The 21,838-nt window shown below is 31.0% G+C and overlaps 1 protein-coding gene across 1 annotated transcript in view; it reads right to left on the bottom strand.

Moving 5' to 3' along the window:
- The window catches only part of LOC127738391 (UDP-glucose:glycoprotein glucosyltransferase 1-like), a 53,282-nt gene extending 32,269 nt beyond the window's left edge, over window positions 1-21,013 (bottom strand). Inside the window, exons 1-23 of the mRNA XM_052249624.1 lie at window positions 20,995-21,013; window positions 17,955-18,082; window positions 17,289-17,374; window positions 16,410-16,540; window positions 15,993-16,111; window positions 14,938-15,118; window positions 14,349-14,445; window positions 13,775-13,850; window positions 13,128-13,228; window positions 12,167-12,266; window positions 11,391-11,451; window positions 9,205-9,360; window positions 8,754-8,840; window positions 7,977-8,096; window positions 7,411-7,632; window positions 6,871-6,999; window positions 6,390-6,554; window positions 5,828-5,951; window positions 4,945-5,043; window positions 4,059-4,153; window positions 3,284-3,490; window positions 2,787-2,918; window positions 536-666 (exon numbers count right to left, since the gene is read on the bottom strand). Of these exons, the coding sequence (XP_052105584.1) occupies window positions 536-666; window positions 2,787-2,918; window positions 3,284-3,490; window positions 4,059-4,153; window positions 4,945-5,043; window positions 5,828-5,951; window positions 6,390-6,554; window positions 6,871-6,999; window positions 7,411-7,632; window positions 7,977-8,096; window positions 8,754-8,840; window positions 9,205-9,360; window positions 11,391-11,451; window positions 12,167-12,266; window positions 13,128-13,228; window positions 13,775-13,850; window positions 14,349-14,445; window positions 14,938-15,118; window positions 15,993-16,111; window positions 16,410-16,540; window positions 17,289-17,374; window positions 17,955-18,082; window positions 20,995-21,012 (2,765 nt within the window). The 5' untranslated portion in view covers window position 21,013. The remainder of the gene's footprint in view (window positions 1-535; window positions 667-2,786; window positions 2,919-3,283; window positions 3,491-4,058; window positions 4,154-4,944; window positions 5,044-5,827; window positions 5,952-6,389; window positions 6,555-6,870; window positions 7,000-7,410; window positions 7,633-7,976; window positions 8,097-8,753; window positions 8,841-9,204; window positions 9,361-11,390; window positions 11,452-12,166; window positions 12,267-13,127; window positions 13,229-13,774; window positions 13,851-14,348; window positions 14,446-14,937; window positions 15,119-15,992; window positions 16,112-16,409; window positions 16,541-17,288; window positions 17,375-17,954; window positions 18,083-20,994) is intronic.
- Window positions 21,014-21,838: the final 825 nt, after the last annotated feature.

Here is a 21,838-nt window from a genome sequence, read left to right on the forward strand (position 1 = left end):
TACAAATTCAATAATCTTATTTTTGTAGTTTGCAGGATTGTAAAAGCTTTAACCATGCATATATTTTTAGTATGAACCTCTTCCAGGCTTCATACAAGAAAACAACAACAATAAAGTACTTGAGGCAACACTTTTTCACCCTAATAAAACTTCAAGAAAATCAAGTTGAACTGTGAGCAGTGATACCTCCCTATAAATGTTCTGTAAATATGAAGTTGTTTAGTGATTGAATTGAAGCATCACATGGTATAGCATGTTCATTTAAAGCTTGATACTAAATTTCAGAAAGTTGTAATTCAAAGTTCCTATTAAAAATGCAACGAAAAGTTAATTCTTGACCATATAAGTAATAGGTCAAGGTGACATGACGAGCGATGAACATGAAAATGCATCACATGGTATAACATGCTAACATGAAGCTTGATACCAAATTTCATGAAGATCTGATTTGTAGTTCCTAAGGTAAATCTGACAAAAATTAATAAGTATACACTCTCCTTTTGAGAGGGGATATAAAAGGATAATGTATTTATACCTTTCATCTAAAATACCCATCTTCATTACTCTTTCTTTTATTTTCTTTGCTCCTTTCTCAAAAACAAATTTCTCTTGCAATGCAATATCTTCTTCTGTAAATTCTTCAACATCATCAAATGCTCCTATTACCTATCATGGAAATCAAAGCAATTATATTGAAAGAAGTGCAATGACCGCAACTATCATTGATGTAATCTTATACAGTAACATTATTGAATAGAAAAGGGTCAAGAAATCTCTGTACATTTTGCCTTTAAAAGTTCACATTCAAAGGATGAAGTCATATTTTATCCTATACCTAAATTGTCTACTTTTTCCATAAATCAGTGTTACCCCCGTTCCCCCGAAAAGCAAGCATTTTGCCATTTTTACTTACTTTCAAGCCCATAAGGTTGCTGTGAGATGCATATCTTTCATGAAAAAAGACCAAACATTATTGCCAGAATTACATATATATATGAAATTTGGTAAATGAAGTGTTAAACTTTACTTTAATCAAGAATGAGGACCATAATCACCTGAAATTTGTCCTCAATAACTTTCATAAGAAAATACAGAAACTATTATTATTAAATAATTGTATTTGAAAATTAAATAAATGGAGTATGTGTCCATGGGACACAGATGATGCCCAGCTTGCATATAACGTTATAAAAGGACATAACTCTAGAACGGTAAAAGTGATGCCACCCAAATTCAATCTTGATCTGTGTTTTGTGGTAATAAGCATTGTGTATAAATTTCATCACATTTGGATGAGGCAAACTAAAGTAAGAGAACGGAAACCGAATTTTGGAACGTACAGAGAGACAAGGGCAACACTTAATGTCCCCTCAGGTGACCGCAGGGGCATAAAACTAGAGGCTCTAAAGAGCCTGTGTCGCTCACCTTGGTCTAAGTGCATATTAAACAAAGGACACAGATGGATTCATGACAAAATTGTGTTTTGGTGATGGTGATGTGTTTGTAGATCTTACTTTACTGAACATTCTTTCTCCTTACTATTATCTCTATCTATAATGAACTTGGCCCGGTAGTTACAGTGGAAAATATATTGTAAAAATTTACAAAAATTTACAAAATTTATGAAAAAGGTAAAAAATTGACTATAAAGGGCAATAACTCCTTAAGGGGTCAATTGACAATTTTGGTCATGTTGACTTATTTGTAGATCTAACTTTGCTGTACATTATTGCTGTTTACAGTTTATCTCTATCTATAATAATATTCAAGATAATAACCAAAAACGGCAAAATTTTCTTAAAATTACCAATTCAGGGGCAGCAACCCAACAACGTGTTGCCTAATTGGTCTGAAAATTTCAGGGCAAATAGATCTTGACCTAATGAACAATTTTATCCTCATCAGATTTGCTCTAAATGCTTTGGTTTCAGAGATATGAGCCAAAAACTGCATTTTACCCTATGTATTATTTTTTAGCCATGTCGGCCATCTTGGTTCGCGGGCGGGGTCATCGGACACATTTTTTAAACTAGATACCCTAATGACGATTGGGGACAAGTTTGGTTAAATTTGTCTTAGTAGTTTCAGAGGAGAAGATTTTTGTAAAGGATTACAAAAATTTACGAAAAATGGTTAAAAACTGACTATAAAGGGCAATAACTCCTTAAGAGGTCAACTGACCATTTTGGTCAAGTTGACTTATTTGTAGATCTTACTTTGCTGAACATTATTGCTGTTTACAGTTTATCTCTATCTATAATAATATTCAAGATAATAACCAAAAAGGCAAAATTTCCTTAAAATTACCAATTCAGGGGCAGCAACCCAACAACGGGTTGTCAGATTCATCTGAAAATTTCAGGGCAGATAGATCTTGACCTAATAAACAATTTTACCCCATGTCAGATTTGCTCTAAATGCTTTGGTTTCAGAGATATAAGCCAAATTCTACATTTTACCCCTATGTTCTATTTTTAGCCATGGCGGCCATCTTGGTTGGTTGGCCGGGTCACCGGACACATTTTTTAAACTAGATACCCCAATGATGATTGTGGCCAAGTTTGGTCAAATTTGGCCCAGTAGTTTCAGAGGAGAAGATTTTTGTAAAAGTTTACGGACGACGGACGACGGACGCAAAGTGATGAGAAAAGCTCACTTGACCTTTCAGGTCAGGTGAGCTAAAAAGTAATACCCATTAATTTATATAGCAAATGAAAATTTATCAAAAGCATTTTTTATATTGGAAAAATGTATGCCACATTAATTGTACCTTATACTGTAATTACCTTGCCATTTGTCACCAGTCCTCTTGCCTCGGTTCTCCATCCTAGGACAGATCTTACAAACAATCTATGGACTCTCAGAAAATTAGTTGTTAATTTGTCAAGCTGAGACAAGAAATTATCAATATCCATTCCCTGGTATAAAAAAAGCTACTCATATTTAACATATAAATGCATGCAGTGCATAAATACATCATATGTTTTTTTTATTATAAATTTCTCCATATTCAGATTTGCTTTGCACATAATATCAAAGAAGTTCAGTTTGTTTCCCCAAGTCAACAATATAACTTGATTATATTTTTAATTACAAACAAGGTAACACAAAGATCATAAGATATCATAAAGTCTTATTTAAATAAAAAAAAAGTTATAAATATAAAAAATTTGTTAGGGGTAAGCCTTTTTCATAAATACCACTTAGATGTGGTAAAATCTCCAAAATGCTCCCATAAATTATTTCTTAAATACATTTCTATATAACGGATTGTCATACTTACACTGACTTCAAAATCTCTTAGTGTTTTCTTAGCTTCAACCAAATCTTTGACATTTTCTTCCTTTACCAGCTTGGTGATGAAATTCTTGGCTTCTGAAGTGTCTAATGTTTTGAGAGCTAAGTAAATAGCCTTACTGATCATATAATCTTTGCCTTCCTCTACTTCAGTATTAAATACCACACCAACCCTCAAATCATGGGAATGTTTCTATAAACAATAAAATGTCAACAATAATTTACATACATTTGTATTATTTCCACAAGCAAGTATTAACTCATAAACATTTATCAAGTAAATCAAAGTGTTACTCTTCTAAACTTGTTGATTTTGAACAACTGCAGATAATCATATTTGCTTATACAAAATTAAGACTCCAATTTTATACAAAGATAAATAAGTAAATTTCTTCACAGAATGCCCTTAATTCTGAAATAAACCAATTTAATCAAAATCCGATCTAAGTCTTGTATATCAAAGCCGAGATTCAAAGTATATTGTTTTTTGTGTGTATTGGGTACTTTGCATGCAAAAATAAAAAGAGACCATAAATTTTAACAAGATATAATATGTTTTTATTTAATAATGCCCTGATATCTGAGATAATGTTACATAGATCATTTCTAACAGAAACTTGCAAGGGAAATTTTTATGCAAATTTTTGTACCAGGATGTTTATATTAAACAAAAGCTGGCAATAAGAGTGGCAAAATCACTTATGTGTTTAAAAAAGTAGAGGACAGACTACTAGAAATATGTGCAATGATGAGCAACCTACCAATTGCTTAATAGCATTATAAAGGAGTTGTCTCCCTTCTGTTGTTTCTACATCACAAACCACCCACATAGTCACTGCTCTTAATACAATGTTATCTGAAATAAGAAATTACTTTTAATATTAATCTTAACTGAGAGTTCTTAATTACTTCCCTTTGAGAAAAGTTCACATGATTTTACAATTCCTAGTATGGATTTTGTTTACATGACTACATACATGACATACAGAACAAGAAGTTGCACACATTGGCATGCTTAGCATACCACCAATTGTCATTAAAAGTATTGGAAAACAGGAAGTAGGTGCCCAACAGATCTGAAAAGGGCTCTGAAAAGTTATCACTGTCAAGCTACTGAGCAAACATGAAATCAATCTGTTCAGTAGTACTTGAGAAATGTGTAACGGAAATATAATGTTCATTCAATATATTGAAATGCAAACAGGAAGTAAAAGTCTAACAGATCTGAAAATTGCTCACATGTTACAACTATTCATTGTCAAGCTGCCATCTAAATATGAAGTTATTATGTTCGGTAGTACCTGAGAAAAATGTGACAAATATATTGGACGAAAAGAGGGACGGACATTGTGAATGCAATATACCTCCACTCCTAGAATTAAGGTATAATAAATGTTTAATATCATTAAAAGCAGATTACCAGGATTTTTAAATTTTAAAACAATGATTGCAGGATAATTCAGAGACCTCAACAACATACCCATCTCAAGATTTACTATCAAAATTATATTCCTTGTGAACATTATCATGCATTGTACTTCAACTGTGTATATTTCAAAGTATTCAATCCAGCCATGTAAAAGAAATTGTACTATCAAGACCATATACATCCAAAGCTTTACTGGGTACATAGAAATAATGTTTTACCTCTTCTCTGCATGTATTTCATATTTTCTGCCATAACGGCTGTCATGTCATCTGAATTCAGTAGTCCAAATGTATCTAGATCATCAAACGATCCACCATCTGAAATATTTGATGTACAAAAAACTTTTTCTCAAAACTATTTATCACTTATTCAGGCATAATTTTGATAGCTTGACTCTTCCAATATTAAAAAGTAAACCACAAACTTCAAGTTTTGTTATTTACTATCATTGATTATAAAATATATATCACAGCAAGCAGAAGTATAATAAACATTTGACACAGAGATATGTCTTGCATTTTGTTATTTTGATAGTATACCGGTAATGCAAATGTTAAAATTAAAAAGGCAATATTTAAACATGTAAACTATGCATATCATTCAAAATCAATAGACCATGACTAAGGGGGCTGGACCAAATAATCATCATGGAAATGAAATGTGCTAATGCTAATACATCTGTATACCAAATATCACTGACCTACCACTAATGGTTCCCCTTAAACTGAGGTAAACACAAACTAATACATATAAACTAAGCAAAAGTATAATTATAGAGGGAGCCGTAGACATTGATCTTAATCAACTTGAATTGCCTGTTTTCCTGTCAAAGGTTGCTGTTCTCTCTGGGAACTTTGGTTTCCTTCACCTCTATCTTCCAAGGTAATGCCCAAATGTCCTGAAAGTAGCATGTAACACCAACAATCAATCAATCAATCAATCTTATCTATCTATTAAGCACACTGATTGTATTTCTTCTTCTGGACAAAACATAGCCCTGTTAATTTTAATTCATTAGTTCTTGATGTCTCAAACATTATTGAGCAAAGAGTTTGTTTTGTAAATGTCTCTTTAAAAAATACTCCAATATAAGCGTCTTACCAATATTAACCGTAAGGTCTAGTGTTTTTACTGGTGGAGACAGAACTCGAGAGTTTAATCTGGGCAACACATTACTTTTCTCCATCAACCATTCATGAATATTGTTGCCATCGTGTAGGTTCCCCTGTAGAATATAGTCAATAACAACTAAATTACTGATTATAAAACATCTTGTTCTTTCCTTGATTCTCCATGTCAAAAAGACCATTAAACAACTGATTTTATACTATAAAAAATAACATTTGGAACAAACAGATGTTTAAGCTTTATGATACTTTTTATCAATGGGTTTTTATCTACTCAATTTTTTTTCATTTTTTCCCTTCATTTTAGGAAACTACAACTTTCTGAGAAGTTAAAAACTAGCACAATCAAAAAATATAATGCAATATAACTAACCTAATGTTTATATAAATAAACCTTTTTACTCTGCAATAAATCTAAGAATGCACTGTGAACATTCTTAGCAATCTACTGAAAAAACTTTATAAACTACACAAAATTTGCAGTTCCACAGGACACTGACATAGCCATGTTTTATAATATTGAAACGATATCTTACATTATAAACAGCTTTCTGTATATCTGGTGTCTGTGCCATAATCTCTGATACAACTCCCTCTTCAAATGTATTCTCTGTTAAATATTTATCTTTCAGTGGAACACCATTCAACAATACCTGGGGGAAATCTTTTAATCCTGCTCTTTTTACATAATCTAAAGCTGCCTATAAAAGAAATTAAAATTTTCATTTCAAAAATACAATCAATTGCAAGATTGACTTTCATGCATGCAGTTTCTTTTGACACGTTCAGTTCAACAGTAATATTTATTGATATATCAAGGATCTGGAAATTTCTGGAATTTTATCCATCTATCAAACATTTTTGAGGACCAAAAACCAGACTTGATGGTCTAAAGTGTATTGGCTAACAGTCTTTGTAGAATTTACTAACATGAATAGATTGGTAAAAGGTCCCTGGTAGTAGTGTTATAAACTCATAATTCTATCTTTTCCAATAAATACATCTATAATAACTGACCTTTCTGCTTGTATCATATTCATCATCAGAACCAAATATCATTTCAAAGTCATGATCTTTATACTTCTTTTGAAACATTTCAACAACTTGTTCTGGTGCAATGGGTCCTGACTTCACTTTTTCATACACCTGCATTTAAAAAAAAAAAAATACATTATTACAAAAATATCAATGATTTAAAAGTGCAATAAAAGAACAAATTCTATATCTGATTCTGTGATGGAATAAATTCTTCAATCTAAATTTTTTCAAGAGTAATTTCAATATGAGCATGGCATGATAAAAGTTCATAGCTTCAAAACATCTTTTTATTGGCAACATTTAATAGAAGACTGATCTCACTGAACATTAAAGCTGAACTCTTCAAATAAGTTAAACCACCATATAAAATATTTTGCATGTTAACCAACTGTACAATTGTTACTGGACGGCTGTAAAATGCCTTTAAACTGTCTTCCATTGATACAGGTATTTATAATGAAACTTAATGCTGATATCTTCACATACTACATAAATTCATACAATTGTGACTTAACTTACATCAGTGACAAATGACAAAGCCTTCCCAGGATTCTCTTCTTGACTAAGTATATCATATGCCCTAGACAGGGCTACACCTGCATCATCATATCCAGTTATCTTCATATCATCATTTGTTACAAATACAACGGCTACTCTGATTGGTGCACTGTGAACAATGAATGCTTCAGCCATTTTAACGAGCTCTCTACTCTCTTTATCCAATGGATCAACAATGAAAACCTATAAAGCAGAAAATGTAATCTACTTTCATAAAACTATAAATAAGAACTATATTTGATGTTATAGTTTCAATCTCTAAATACAATAGGAATAAAATAAAGACTGAACTGAACTGTAATCTACAAATGAAGACTAAGCTTCCTTCTATGGTGAAGTCCCTGCTAATACATATATGAATAAATGGGGAATGTGTCCATGGGACACAGATGATGTACATATGTACGTAAGTACGTACAGACGGACAAGGGTAAAACTTAATGCCCCCTCCGCTAAGGGCATAAAAAATAACTAAGTTTCTTATATCTGAGAAACAGTAAACTAAATTGTATCTGCCTTTTACTTACCAAATGAAATATATTTCTAGCAACATGTCGTAACATCCCTGGAAAAGTAGGTCTCAGTAAATCTTGTATACTGCTTGGCCAGTTACTATACTTCTTGTCTTTTTCTAAATCATTTATGTACTGAAAAAAAAATATAAATGATATATCATTTACTTGAAATAAATCATAAAGTTCTCAGACAATGCAATGAAAAATCAAAGTGCTTGTGAGCACTAAGGGAGTTTAGCATTGTGATTTCATCATTAATTCAAACATTCCATTTTATACAGATAGATTCTTACAAACTGCACTTCTTTCTGCTACTACTGTAAATTTTAGTAAAATGATTTTTCTTGACATGTATGGTAATACACATACACATCATATTGTAAATTGAATATCTGAGTATAAACGTACATTATGAATAAATTGATTCAATGGGCAAAGATAGGATCTAAAGAATGTTCACCTCACTACGCTATGTTATGGACTTGCCAAACACAGGTCAAATCTAAACTCATGTTTTGAAATCAGACCATTTTGGAAAAGGGGAAGCAATTCAAATTCTAAGTTACAGTTCAAATATGTACTTATTCACAAGCTTCCAAGGAGTCACAAATCAATGGTTTTTTTCAGTTTGAATGTTATTTTTCAAGATTAATTATGAAACTACAACAATTAATATAAAAATGAACATAAGAATTCATAACCACAGAACAAAAAGGAACACTTCAAACATAAATCAAATTCTGTTAAAAAAACATTACCTAGTATATTAAAGGACACTTTTTGACTTACTTGAATGGCAGTATGTCTAATATCCAGTGCAAAATTTTCTGTTTCTCCTGACAAATCTAACTTCATCAACTGGGATAAATCATTACCCTGAGAAGAGAGCAAAAAATACCTAAATTCATACAACAACAGATTATTTATACAATTTTCATGCATAAAATGTACACCTTAACTTTCCAATGCAAATGATATCACACAAGTACGCATATTTAGATTTCAAGTAAAGCAGATAAATTTCTGAACTACTGTGTAAAAATCATAACTGATTCATAAATACATCACATGAAATTTATAATTTTTCTACTACGGAATGACAAATTTAAACAAATTAATAGTCTGTCTATCATCAGTAGAGTCATCTTAGTAATATATTGTATGTAAATAGTTACTACAAAAACAATACATCTGTTTCTAACAGTTTTTTAGGTAATAAATCATTAGAGAAATTCAATACCTTGAAACCTAAAGAAAATAATCCTTGCATCAGTTTGGCCTCTGATCTCATTACATCTAAGAATGTAAACATATCATATACATCTATATCTATTGGTAGACCATTAACATAAAGGGCAGCGTCTCCTGGAGATATACCATGGTAATTCTCAAAATACTGAAAACATAACAAAAAAAATAAATTTCTAATACATAATATTTCTACTGAGGCTATATTTAATTAGAGGTAATAAACAACTGATTCACATTGAATGCAAATCTGATTTATAGTAAGCTACCAAACAACATGGAAAACTGGGAAAAGATAATATGTCTTTAAAATAAGTTCATTTTATCATACTAAAAAAATTCTGTAGATTTTTGTTTTTAACAAATCAATGTGTAATATAAATTTTCTATCTTTCTTCTTAACTGAGTTAAGTCATCTGTAGCTCTTTTCACAAAAAGACTAACAACTAAAATTAATCACAAGTTACACCAGAATGTTCATAACTTATACAGTCTGTGCTAAAAACTTTTTGAAGCACTTGCCCATAGGGCTAGTGGAATAAAAAAAAAATAGCCAAAGCAATGTGTATTAGACCTAAACTAATTTGTGTCACTGACTGTTGAGGATCACTAAGTGATCTGAACATGCGAGGAGGGTCCCCCCCCCCCCCCCAAGAAAATTTCAGAAAATTAGACATAAAATCCTGCATTCTGAGGTTACATTTTGTATCTGGAAGTGAATATAACTTATCAAAAAATGTAGTTTTTTTCTCCAGGTCAGATGATAAATTCTCCTTTCCACCAATAAAAAATTAATATAGTTCTTTTGCAAAAAAAATCCTTTTTCTATAAACATGAAAAACTTGTACCATTTCAAGTAAAAAGACTCGACTAAAAAATCCACATTTTTAGCACTAGTAAACTATTACTCAACTGAGGGATTGTTACTTTTTTGGGGAGAAATTCCCTAATTGGTGGTAGGCCCCAACCTGTTTATTCCTCATATTCTTTCATATTTTTTTTAGTCTTAAATTATATTAAAAGTTAATTCTCTGGCACTTCATTAGGGTCTGGATGTGGGTCCTTCATTTCTGTATTCTTTAATTTTTTATGCCATTTTTCTCTATTCTTTATATTTTAAAACACCTCATTTTTCTCTATTCTTTATTTTATTGGTTCATTTCTTTCTAAAAAATATTCTTTATGTTTTTTGCCCATTATCCTCTATTCTGTAAACCCCCCATCCACACCCTCCTTCATTGTAACTGTCATTTATGTTATTTAAAAATGACTAGAGCTTTTTTCAACTCAAAAGTTCTCCCGGTATTAGTGTAGGCCTTTTCAACTTTTCAATGTTTTACCTTGGATAGCCCCCTGTTTCTATTTCAGCATCGAATGAGATTGAATCCTTGATTGTTTGTTTACATTGAGTGGTATATATAGATTGTGTTCATTGCAAGCACATGGTCGAGCCTCGTTCTCGATTTCGTTGGAAATTAGGGTTTACATTGAGTGTAATTTATAAATTGTATTTATTGCAAGCACATGGTCGAGCCTTGTTCTTGATTTCGTTGGTAATTAGGTATATCGCGTTGACAACTGGTTGCCTTTGATTAGAAGTAACAAAACCCATATATAATAAAAATAGGTATACCAGTAAACGGATGAAAACAAGGTCGGCGACAAATTTGTAACTTGTTCTCATACATTCAACAAAATACCGGCTACAATTTCGCAAACGATTTCAGATGTTCACTAGACCGATCGGGCAAACACCAGTGCTTCTGCAGAAGTCCGATGAGATTTTTACTAGGCAGAGTTTCAGGCTACCGCTTAATGTCGCAGACTGCTTACAAGTATTTTTTATGTAAGATTTTTTGTGAAATTGATCACTGGTATTCTGATTCCACTAACAATAGCTGATGATAAAGTATTATCTGAAGTAGCAGAATTTCTGCTAGTACAAAAGGGCATAGCTTTCCAAATAAAAACATTAGATCTGCAAAAATCAAACTTAACGTGCACTTGAACTGTCCCTGAATTCAAGCAATTATTCAAGATTTTTTCAAGTAGGATATAAAAAAAAAACATGACAACTGATACTGTACATTTAACAATGATTTCAATTGTTTGAATGATAATTTATCTGAAATCATCATGAGAACAACATATTCTATTGGAATTTGTAATAACTTATACCTGCTGATTTTTCTCAATTTCTTTTTTCATTTCATTCTTCACTGGTACTTTAACCAAAGTCCTGAAAAACAATCCATGCTAGTATTAAGTTCAAAGATAGCATTATTTACACAATTTTTTAAAAATTAGACAAATATAAGCATCTTTTCAAGGATGAGCTATTGCTATTTATCTTATGTATATACAAAACTGTGCAAATTTCAGTCTCAATCAATATACATTATATTTTTACTTAAGAAATGAATGCATCTGTCTGTACTTTAACTGTTTTTTGAAAACATTACTAATAATACATTTTACATGAAGAATGATAGCACTGCATAAAAAAATAAACCTTCTATAAATATATTTGAAACATAGAATCTAAAAATTCATCTGTTACTTATTACTGTAATTCAGAAATTATTGTGTGCATTTATAATTGCGATTTTTTAAAAATGGACAAAAATGCGAGATTATTTCGATTTCAGGAAAATCAGATATCAGAATGCGAGTTCTTATTTATTATTGTGATATTCACCCAGTCGCATTATTCGCATTAATAAAAACATTGCAAAAATTTCTGAAATTACAGTATTACATTCCACCATTATTACTACAAAATTTGATATCAAATCAATGACTGAAAATTTCAATACACAACTAACATTACTTGTGATATCATTGTAACATAACAAAGTTTTGAATAAAGCATCAACTTTCAAGACACATGGTCCGGTTTATACCACACAAATTGTAATTACAATTAATTTAAAAAATACCAAATCAACATATACCTGGCAACAGATGGAAAGTTTTGACTGATATCCTGTAATTTTTTAAGAGCTTCTGGACCTTCAGATAACAATACAGTTTGTGCAGCTTGCAAACTCAAATCTGTCAAAAAAAATGAATACATAATTGTTAACCTTTGTTACAAATTACATAAACACACACAGAATCATTTATATTTATAACAGTGTCATTTAATACTGCAAGTTCAAACTATTTAAACAGACAAGTTAGAGAATGGAAACCAATTTTGGGACATACGTACGTACGTACAGACGGACAAGGGTAAAACTTAATGCCCCCACTGCTACGGCCGGGGCATTAAAATGATCTTTATCCAAAGTATGTATAAATATAGATAATTGGGTTTACGGCAGATTGACATCGTAAAATTTCTAGTCTCCCTTAGACATTTTTACGCTTGTTTTTGTTTTTGTGTCAAAGCCATGATACAAGAATTATGGAGAAACTGAGCAGGGTGAAATAGGTACAGGGAAATACAATAAATAATAAACTGCTTTGCCGAGCGCAGCTGGATACGACCGCAGAGGTCCAACCCTGAACAGTTGGGGCAAAAATGGACACAATATTCAAGCTTGATACTGGTCTGAATTTGGATTGATATTAAATATTTGACACATTATAGGTTTCTGACACAGAATAAATGTACTCAAAGAACTTGAAATTGGTTGTATGATTTGAATTTATATTCAATTGAAGATTTCTTGCTGTTGTGCAATACACTGTGCTGTTGCGCAATACTTAGTAACTCTGTTTTCAGACTATATATAAAGAATTAGCAAAATAAATAGTGACCCCCAATTTTTTTCTTAAATCTTGAGGAAAAAAATTGACCCCCCCTCCAAAAAACATAATATTTGAAGAGAATTTTCTTTTGAGGAGCTACAAAATTACATTTCTGACTTTTAAATTATAATGTAGGTAATATGACACTTTTATTCATACCTTGTAACTGCCATACTTTCAATGCTGTCAGTTCTGTAGAAGATTCTCTAAGATGCTTTCTAAATTGTTTCAAATCATCCTGTTTTTCTGGATACAAATCTCTAAAAATGTATAAATATAATACATGCTCAAATCTGTCAATAAGTCAGCATTGTATGATACAGTAATTTCATTATTGGTATGGTAGTACTCTGTTATAAGAAGTTATTTTACACTAAATATTATTTATGCTCTTTTAAGTACCTTCTGTTATTTCAGTGTCAGATACAAAAAAAACAGCCAGGTGAGATCTCAAAAACCCAGTTTGACCCTGTCGCCTGATCATGTGCCTGTACCAAGACAGCAAAATCAAAAGTGGATTTAGTTATATCTTATATTTTTTTTGTCATCAATGGGATTTGGTGTTGATGGGAGATCTTAGTCTCTGCGCAATTTATTAACCATGTTAACATTATTCTAGACACCTAGATGGCTAATCACTTAGAAAAATAACTTGCTTCACGAGTACAATCCCTATATAATTATACATTATTCTGTGAGAAGTGTCTTAAGAAGAGAAGATCTACATAATCTAGAGATTTTCTATGTTTCAACTGATTACTTAATGAAATGTTATCTTGCTACTTTTATTTTTGATATCAGCTTACTTAAGTTTTGAGAAAATAAATCCTTGAATTTCATCTTCTCCTTCTATCACTTCATCTTCTTCTTTCGTCCCATCACCTAGTTTGAAATAGTTAAACCATAAGCATATATTTACAATCTGTTATTAAAGATTCAGATTTTTTCTTAAAAATCAAAAACAATGCAAAATGGAAAAAAAATACATATTTCATATATCATATGTACCTATATATCATACAACTTGTTCTAGTAAAGAATCGATGCTGTCTTACAATCATAAATTCCTTAATTTGCATGAACTTTTATCTAAGGGCTAACATAATAAAAACAAATATGTTTGAATATCTATTAAAACAAGTTTCTTAAATAACATACAAATTAGTGTGATGTTCATTTTCACTGAACTAGTATACATTATTGTTTAGGGGCCAGCTGAAGCCCGCCTCCTGGTGCAGGATTTTCTCAGTGTTTGACCTATTGGTGGCCTTGGGCTGTTTTCTGCTCTTTGGTGGTGTTGTTGTCTCTTTGACGCATTCCCCATTTCCATTCTTAATTTTAAATATCTGTTTATAAGCATTGCTCTGTTAAAAAATATACCTTCAATCTTTGTATCATCTTTGGCTTTATATTCTTGACTTTTAATTGCCAGTTCTACCCCATAACCTGATAATCTGGTCTTCTGTTCAGACGGATTCTGTAAAGAAGGAAATCAATTTCATAAAAAATTTATCTTACTATATAGTTTATTTTTTTGTTAAATATCATTTTGCGACCAGTAAAACACCACAAAAAATAAGTTGTTTCACATTTGAATTTAAATAGTATGAAAGATCAAATATTTTTTCTTATATAAGATATTGGGATTTTAATTTAATTCTTTTTTTTTTAATTTTCCTTGAAAAAAATCTTTTTCCCACTTTCAATCTTTCATAAATTCCCTGGAAACACCAGAGGGTTACAATTCATCTGGGGGAAAGTTAAAAACAAAAGAAGAGAACATTATTTATTCAAAATAATACAACACAATATACAATGAAAAAAATAAATATGCATCCTGGACATAGTGTTTTGGGTTGCTGTCTCATTGGTGTATACCCCACATCTTCCTTTTATTCATCTTTTTAATAAAATAAGTATTAATGACTTGTCAATAAATATAAGGTGTATGCCTTTAGCCATTTTCTACCTTAACAAAGTGCCGCAGTAAATAAGTAACTTCATGACTCATGGCCAAATTTCTAAGTTCAACATGGAAGTCCCTGAAATTTGGCTTTCCAAGTTCTCCATACAAAACAGCCACTACCGGTACATCAGATTCATCTGATCCTGGGTAAACATGGTCAAACTTGTATATAGCAGACTTTTTCCTGAAGATTATAAAGTGTAAAAGTTAAATAATTGCCTTTAAATCAATTACACTTACTTTTCAATACAAAACAGCAATACTATAAATCATTGAATGTAAAACAAGAAAGGATCATATGAATAGACTTTATTAAATAGACATAAATGATTTTATAGTAAAAAGATTTGGTAATATGAGCTTGCATTGTTATTATTCTGTTGCTAATAACATGAATCAAGTGCTTTTTCTGGTTTGATTTTAATGAATTGAATCTTTTGGTCTTCCACTGAAAAAAATGAAGGAGTGTTAGATACTTCAATAATTAGTTGCTATGCCATATGTTTTAAATGCTTTTTCCAAATCTCCGTGGTTGTCCCTATTCGTTTAGTTACTGTAAATGCAGATGATTTTATTATTGCGAAAATTGTACCGAGAAAAATTTGCAAAAATATAAGCTCACATTAAACATTTTGATAGCATCATTTCCTGAAATCACAATAATCACTTTACAATTTTTGTCAATCGTTCAACAATCGAAATAACAAAAGTACACAAAAATTTCTAAATTTCAGTAATTTGTCTTTTGATGATTTGGTATTAAGTTTCAGATATTTGGTTGTTCTTCCCAACTTTTCAAGACTCAAAGCTCATGACAATAGTAAAACACTTCATGGCTTTATCTAGAGGTCTACTTTTATTACATGGTATTGTTGGGTTGATGTTTTGTTTATATCTACCCCACATCTCCTATTGTTCATATACATTTTTTATCTTAGTAATAGTTATTGAAAAATGCATGCAAAGTAAGGAAGTTGTCTTCAATATCTGAAGCCACCCAGCTGTCGACAATCAAGAAACAATGAGGAAACTTGTTACCAATTTAAAAGAAAAATCACCTTTTCTTGGCTTCTTCAAGGCTTTTTTCAATTTTTTTGGGACTACAGACCTGAAGTCCATTCAAGCTAACAAAAACATCACAGTTTTTCTTTTCAGGTGGTGGTTCATGCAACGCCATCTAAAATAGATATTTCTGACTAGTAAAAATAATTGCAACATATCTCTGACAGCTTCTATGTGTTATATTTAAACATGAAAATACACACCTTCAAGTGCATTCATAAATGGGTTATTTCACCATCAGGCACCTTGAACATCTATGGTTCATTACTATCTATTACATCTTTATTAGAAGATAAAATTTAAAAAAAGTTTATACAGGCAAACTTTCAGAACATTAGAAATCTTCAAATTTTCTTAACAGAACAGATTTTTCAATCAAATCCTGACACACATCATTAGCAAATAGTTCATACCTGATTAAAATTTTCAATAGCAGGAGAATAAATTCTTAGAGACATTGACAACTTCAGTAAGCTCATCTGTAATTTAGATAGTGACTTCTCTGCATACGTAAGTATCATGGAATAGTAGGGTAGATCTTTCACTGTAAAATAATTATAAATCAATTTATCTATATGTTTAACTTTCAATTTAGAATTGATAAAAAAAAGTCATTGATCAACAAATGAGCAGAGTTCCAATGCCCCCCACGTTGCACATATTTTATCTGCCCAAGGGCAATAACTAAAAACTTTTTTATAAATGTCTTAAAGAGAAATGAGGGATTGAGAGCAAATGCAATGCAATTATAAGATATAATTAAAATTTCCAAGGGGCATTACTCTTTTTAAATAAAAAAATGGACACAATATTCGCGCTTGATACAGGTCTGAATTTGGATTGTAATTAAATATTTGACACATAATAGGTTTCTGACACAGAATAACTGAGGTCAAAGAACTTAGAATTGGTTATATGATTTGAATTTATATTCAATTTTTTTGCTTTTGAGCAATATACTTTGCTGTTGCGAATTGACCCCCCTCCCCCACAAAAAAAAAAAAAATTTTACCCCCCCTTTGTTTTTGCTTTTGTGCAATACACTATGCTGTTGCGTATTGAAAATTTTTTGCGGTCATATAAAAATTGATCAGCGCTGATTTTTATGTTTATTACATAGGGGTAATTTGAATTGAAATAAAATCTGCAATGGTTTCAAAATAACTATAAACTGTGTTTATAAAAAATAACATCGAAGGATAACTTTTTAGCTTCAACTCAATTACCCTTGTTTTATTGTAAAGCAATGAAAATTCATGTTTTCATAGAAACAGATTTCAGTACATTCTTACCACTTTCCATTTCCTCAGGTTTAAGTAGTGAAACATCACTTATATATCTCCAAAAATATTCTATATTTTCTTTTGCAAGGTATTCACTGTAATAGAAAATTAATCACCTATAACAGTTTACCTAATATTCTGACAATTGTATTAAGTGTGTTATCTGAAAGGCTCCAAAGCTTCAAAGCTTAGGATATATTTAATATATTTTATATTTAGAAAACATTTTTGCCAACCTTTTTCATTAGCAATGTCCTTTTGTTTTGTGTTTTTTGTTGTTTGTTTTTTATACATTGGTTATTTCTCTGTATATTTTAAGATTGTTTACTCAAATTACCCTCATTTATTTTCAATTTCTATGATTCACAATGTAATACATTGCAAGTTTGTTAAATTTGTTCACTACTTTTCTCTATTCTTGAGTGATTTAGAGCTTTGACAGCTTGAAATATTGTATAGACACTTGCTTCTGTGGAAGATCATAAGCTGACCTTCAGATAATTTGGTTTTTGTGTTGATGGGTTACTGTCTCATTGATGTATGCCCATATCTCATTTATCTAATATGCAGTGTCACTTTTGTTTACTGAAGTAACTTTTATTTTTAAATCCATTTTTTTAATAAATAAAGATATTTTTGTACTTTCCATTAAATAGTTTAAAAAAAACAATGTACCTAGCTTCTAACAATAAAGGTGTTGAACCCCATTTAGCATCAAGTGTCACAGATACAGATTTAGGTCTTCCCTGCACTGTTGAAATAATACAAAATAATAACAATCCTATAACCAGCATCTTCACAACCTGAAAAAAGATTATAAAAACATGATAAATAAAGTATATTATTTTAATATTGAACTAATGATTAATAATTTTTTTCCAGTGAAACACACTATGCATCCTTACATTACATGCACTTTACAGCATGAAACTTATTAAAATATTCAAAATGCACAAATTTCATACAACCAGTAAATCATCACTATCACTCTCAAGTCTTATACCTTTCCTTTTCACATAGGGAAGGCGTTTTCAAACAAGTTTATGTACCATTTCATATCTATTTCTTTTAGGTGCCTGTTTACAAGTCATTCCATTATATAGCATTTATATTTCATATTTTTTCATTCATTGTATTCCAGTTTTAGGAACAGACTTCATGTAATGCACAATACAACTTCCGTTCCATTTTTTGTTACCCAAAACCAAGTCTTGTTTTCTGAGCATTGTATGTCATATATCATGGGTGAACAGGTAAAAAAAAATGGCAGATTGTTAAACTAAGTTACATAATCTGAATATATTTTGAACAAATTAGTGTAAAGATTTCATATCAAGACATACATTTTGTAGATTTGTCTCTTAAAGCAGACACCTCAAAACAATGTCTTTTTAAGTTAACACAATTAATTTCATTTTCATTGGAATATGGTCTTGTTAAAGCATACAACTGTTCATATTCTCCCAGAGAATATTTTGAATTGCTTTGTTAAAGTTCTTTATACATGACAAATATAAAGTTGGAGTAAATTTATCAAAGCATACTTGAGATACTAAGTGCATGACATGTGAAAAATTGCCTCAAATTGAAAAAATGAAATGAAAAGATTTAATCCTCAACATAACTGAGTTACCTATAAACAAGGAATTATTTAAATCTGGAATAATTTTGTATTCATGTAAATCGATAAGAAATGTATGATGAAAACTAACCCAATTTAGGAGGGTTAGCCAGGCATGCATGGCTAAGGGGGGTTAGTAAGTTCATACTGAAATATCAGTGAAAGTAAAAGTAACCTTAGCCATGCACGCATGCACGCATGGCTTACCCTCTTTATTTAGGTTAGTTTTCATTATACATTTCTTATCAATTTTCCAGAATTCAAAATTATTCCAGATTTAAACAATTCCTTGTTTATAATATTTTTTGAACTATTGTAGTAGTTAATAAACTTGTGAATAAAAAAAAAATTAAAAGGTAGAAAATCATTATACTAGTGAATTCAAAATCATTAACTTGCTATTTTCTCTTTTTGAATATGCATAATAATCCTTTCTTGTTTTTGTTTTTGGGGAACATCATACATTGTCATAAAAGAGGGACGAAAGATACCAGAGGGACAGTCAAACTCATAGATCGAAAACAAACTGACAACGCTCTGGCCAAAAATAAAAAAACAGACAAAAAATAGTACAGATGACACAACATAGAAAACTAAAGACTAAGCAACATGAAACCCACCAAAAACTGGGGGTGATCTCAGGTGCTCTGGAAGGGTAACCAGATCCTGCTCCACATGTGGCTCCCGTCGTGTTACAAATCCGGTAAATAGTCTTATTCGGTAAGTCACATTCGTAAAGGAGTAAACATGTATAAGTTTCCGGCAAATGTGTATATATCTGATTACGAAAAAGAAAAATGGCACTGCTATTTGTTCAGACTGCAGGGCATGTAATCTACCCACGATTGAAAGTTGAATATCAGCCACATTCCATTTGTAAACATGGTTAAAAAATAAAACCTTTTTTCCCTTATTTTCCTTAAGCAAAAAGATCTACTTTAACTATCTGTAAGGCATGGAAAATTTCATTAAAATTATTGTTTGGGTTTGGATTGTTTTGATTATTTTGACATTTTTACATATTATAAAATTGAGAATGGAAATGGGGAATGTGTCCAAGAGAAACAACCCGACCATAGAGCAGACAACAGCCGAAGGCCACCAATGGGTCTTCAATGCAGCCTCTGTTTGTTTTGTTCACACATTGTTGTCAATATGGAATTTTATGTGACTGTCATAAAAGTGAGAGGTTTAGCTATAGCTAGCTATAATCCACCATTTCTACATAGGAAATGCCTGTACCAAGTCAGGAATATGACAGTTGTTTTCTATTCGTTTGATGTGTTTGAGCTTTTTTTTTTTGCAATTTGACAAGGGACTTTCCGCTTTGAATTTTCCTTGGAGTTCGGTATTTTTGTTATTATACTTATACAACTATGGCATGGATCATGTATGCCTATGGTAACTGGTTCTTGAATGGCTTCTGGTTCTTTGTGAGCAAGATATAGATTATATGCCCTGTATTCCAGATCCAAGCTATTTCAACAAGTCCATGTTATAGTAAATACCCATTTTATGAAATCATACTGCTTAACGTCAGTAATGTGTCATGAGAGCAAAAATTAAATTGAATAAAATGATACAATAAAGGGAAGCTCTTTGGTTGTAGAAAAAAGTCATTCAGGTCACTGTGGTCAACTTAGCAATATTTTCTTTGCACTCAAGAGTAAATTTTGTAGTGTAAATACAGACATTTTATCCAAAGGGCCTATAGATCTGGATGAACCTTAAAAAACAATAACATGTGAGAGATCACCATTTAGCACCTGCCTCGTATTACAATTGTACTAGTTTAAATATAAACATCTGAACATTTCTTAATTATTAAAGAGTTGGTTTACAAATTTAACATATTGCAAAATCATGGCTATACTCATGATACTGACAATGAAACTGACAATGAAACTCAAAAAGATGGGGAAACCGGCAAATCTACTGAGATATACTTTCACATTTGTCATTGTCATCTATTTTGTCTATTTGTAATCAATGGACAATAATGTCCGAAATAAAATGGTGTTTAATTTTTTTTAAATCTTTCTTTTTAATTGATTTCTGTGGACAAACAATAAAACATTTTTTCGTTTACGTTACCTTCATGGACAGCGCCATATTACAGGTTCGGGTATGATGTGGGTCATTTTCATTTGCCAAAAATATTTATTTTGATAAACAATTCTGTTGTCTTCCCGTATATGTTATACTAACAATAAGCGTTAGTACTATGGCAATGAATTTAATTGATAAAATGTATATTTGTAAAATGAAGTAAATTTACTGCTCATCTGTATATGGGGAAGATCTCAAAACAATCAACCACTAGACGGGTTACACTAATGACTGGACCGAATGACAGGACCGAATGACAGGACCAAATGAAAAATGCTAATAACTTTTTCATTTCTCAAGGGATGTATCTCAAATTTGAAATATAATAAGATTTCATCATTTTATATATAGATTAAAGAAAAAAAAAATAGATTTGTTTTTAGAAGCTTTTGAAAACGTGACCTGACCAACGCTGATAATGACAGGACCACCATCGACAATGACAGGACCAAATAAAAATGCTAATAACTTTTTTATTTTTCAAAGGAATTATCTCAGATTTGAAATATAAGATAGGATGTCATCCTATAATATATATATTTTTTTTAAATTATAGATTTTTTTTTCAAAAACTTGCGAAAACGTGACATGACCATCGCTGACTGACAGGACCAACCTCGACAATGACAGGACCAAATGAAATTGCTAATTACTTTTTTATTTCTTATAATATTTCTCTGAAATTTGAGATATAATAAGATTAGACCATTTTATACATAAATATAGGAATAATATAGAAAAAAATATTATAAACTTGCGGTAATTTGACCTGACCAACGCTGACAATGACAGGACAAACCTCGACAATGACAGGACCAAATAAAAGTGC

The sequence above is a fragment of the Mytilus californianus genome, unplaced genomic scaffold (assembly GCF_021869535.1).
Source record: "Mytilus californianus isolate M0D057914Y unplaced genomic scaffold, xbMytCali1.0.p SCAF_4, whole genome shotgun sequence".
Lineage (NCBI taxonomy): Eukaryota > Metazoa > Mollusca > Bivalvia > Mytilida > Mytilidae > Mytilus > Mytilus californianus.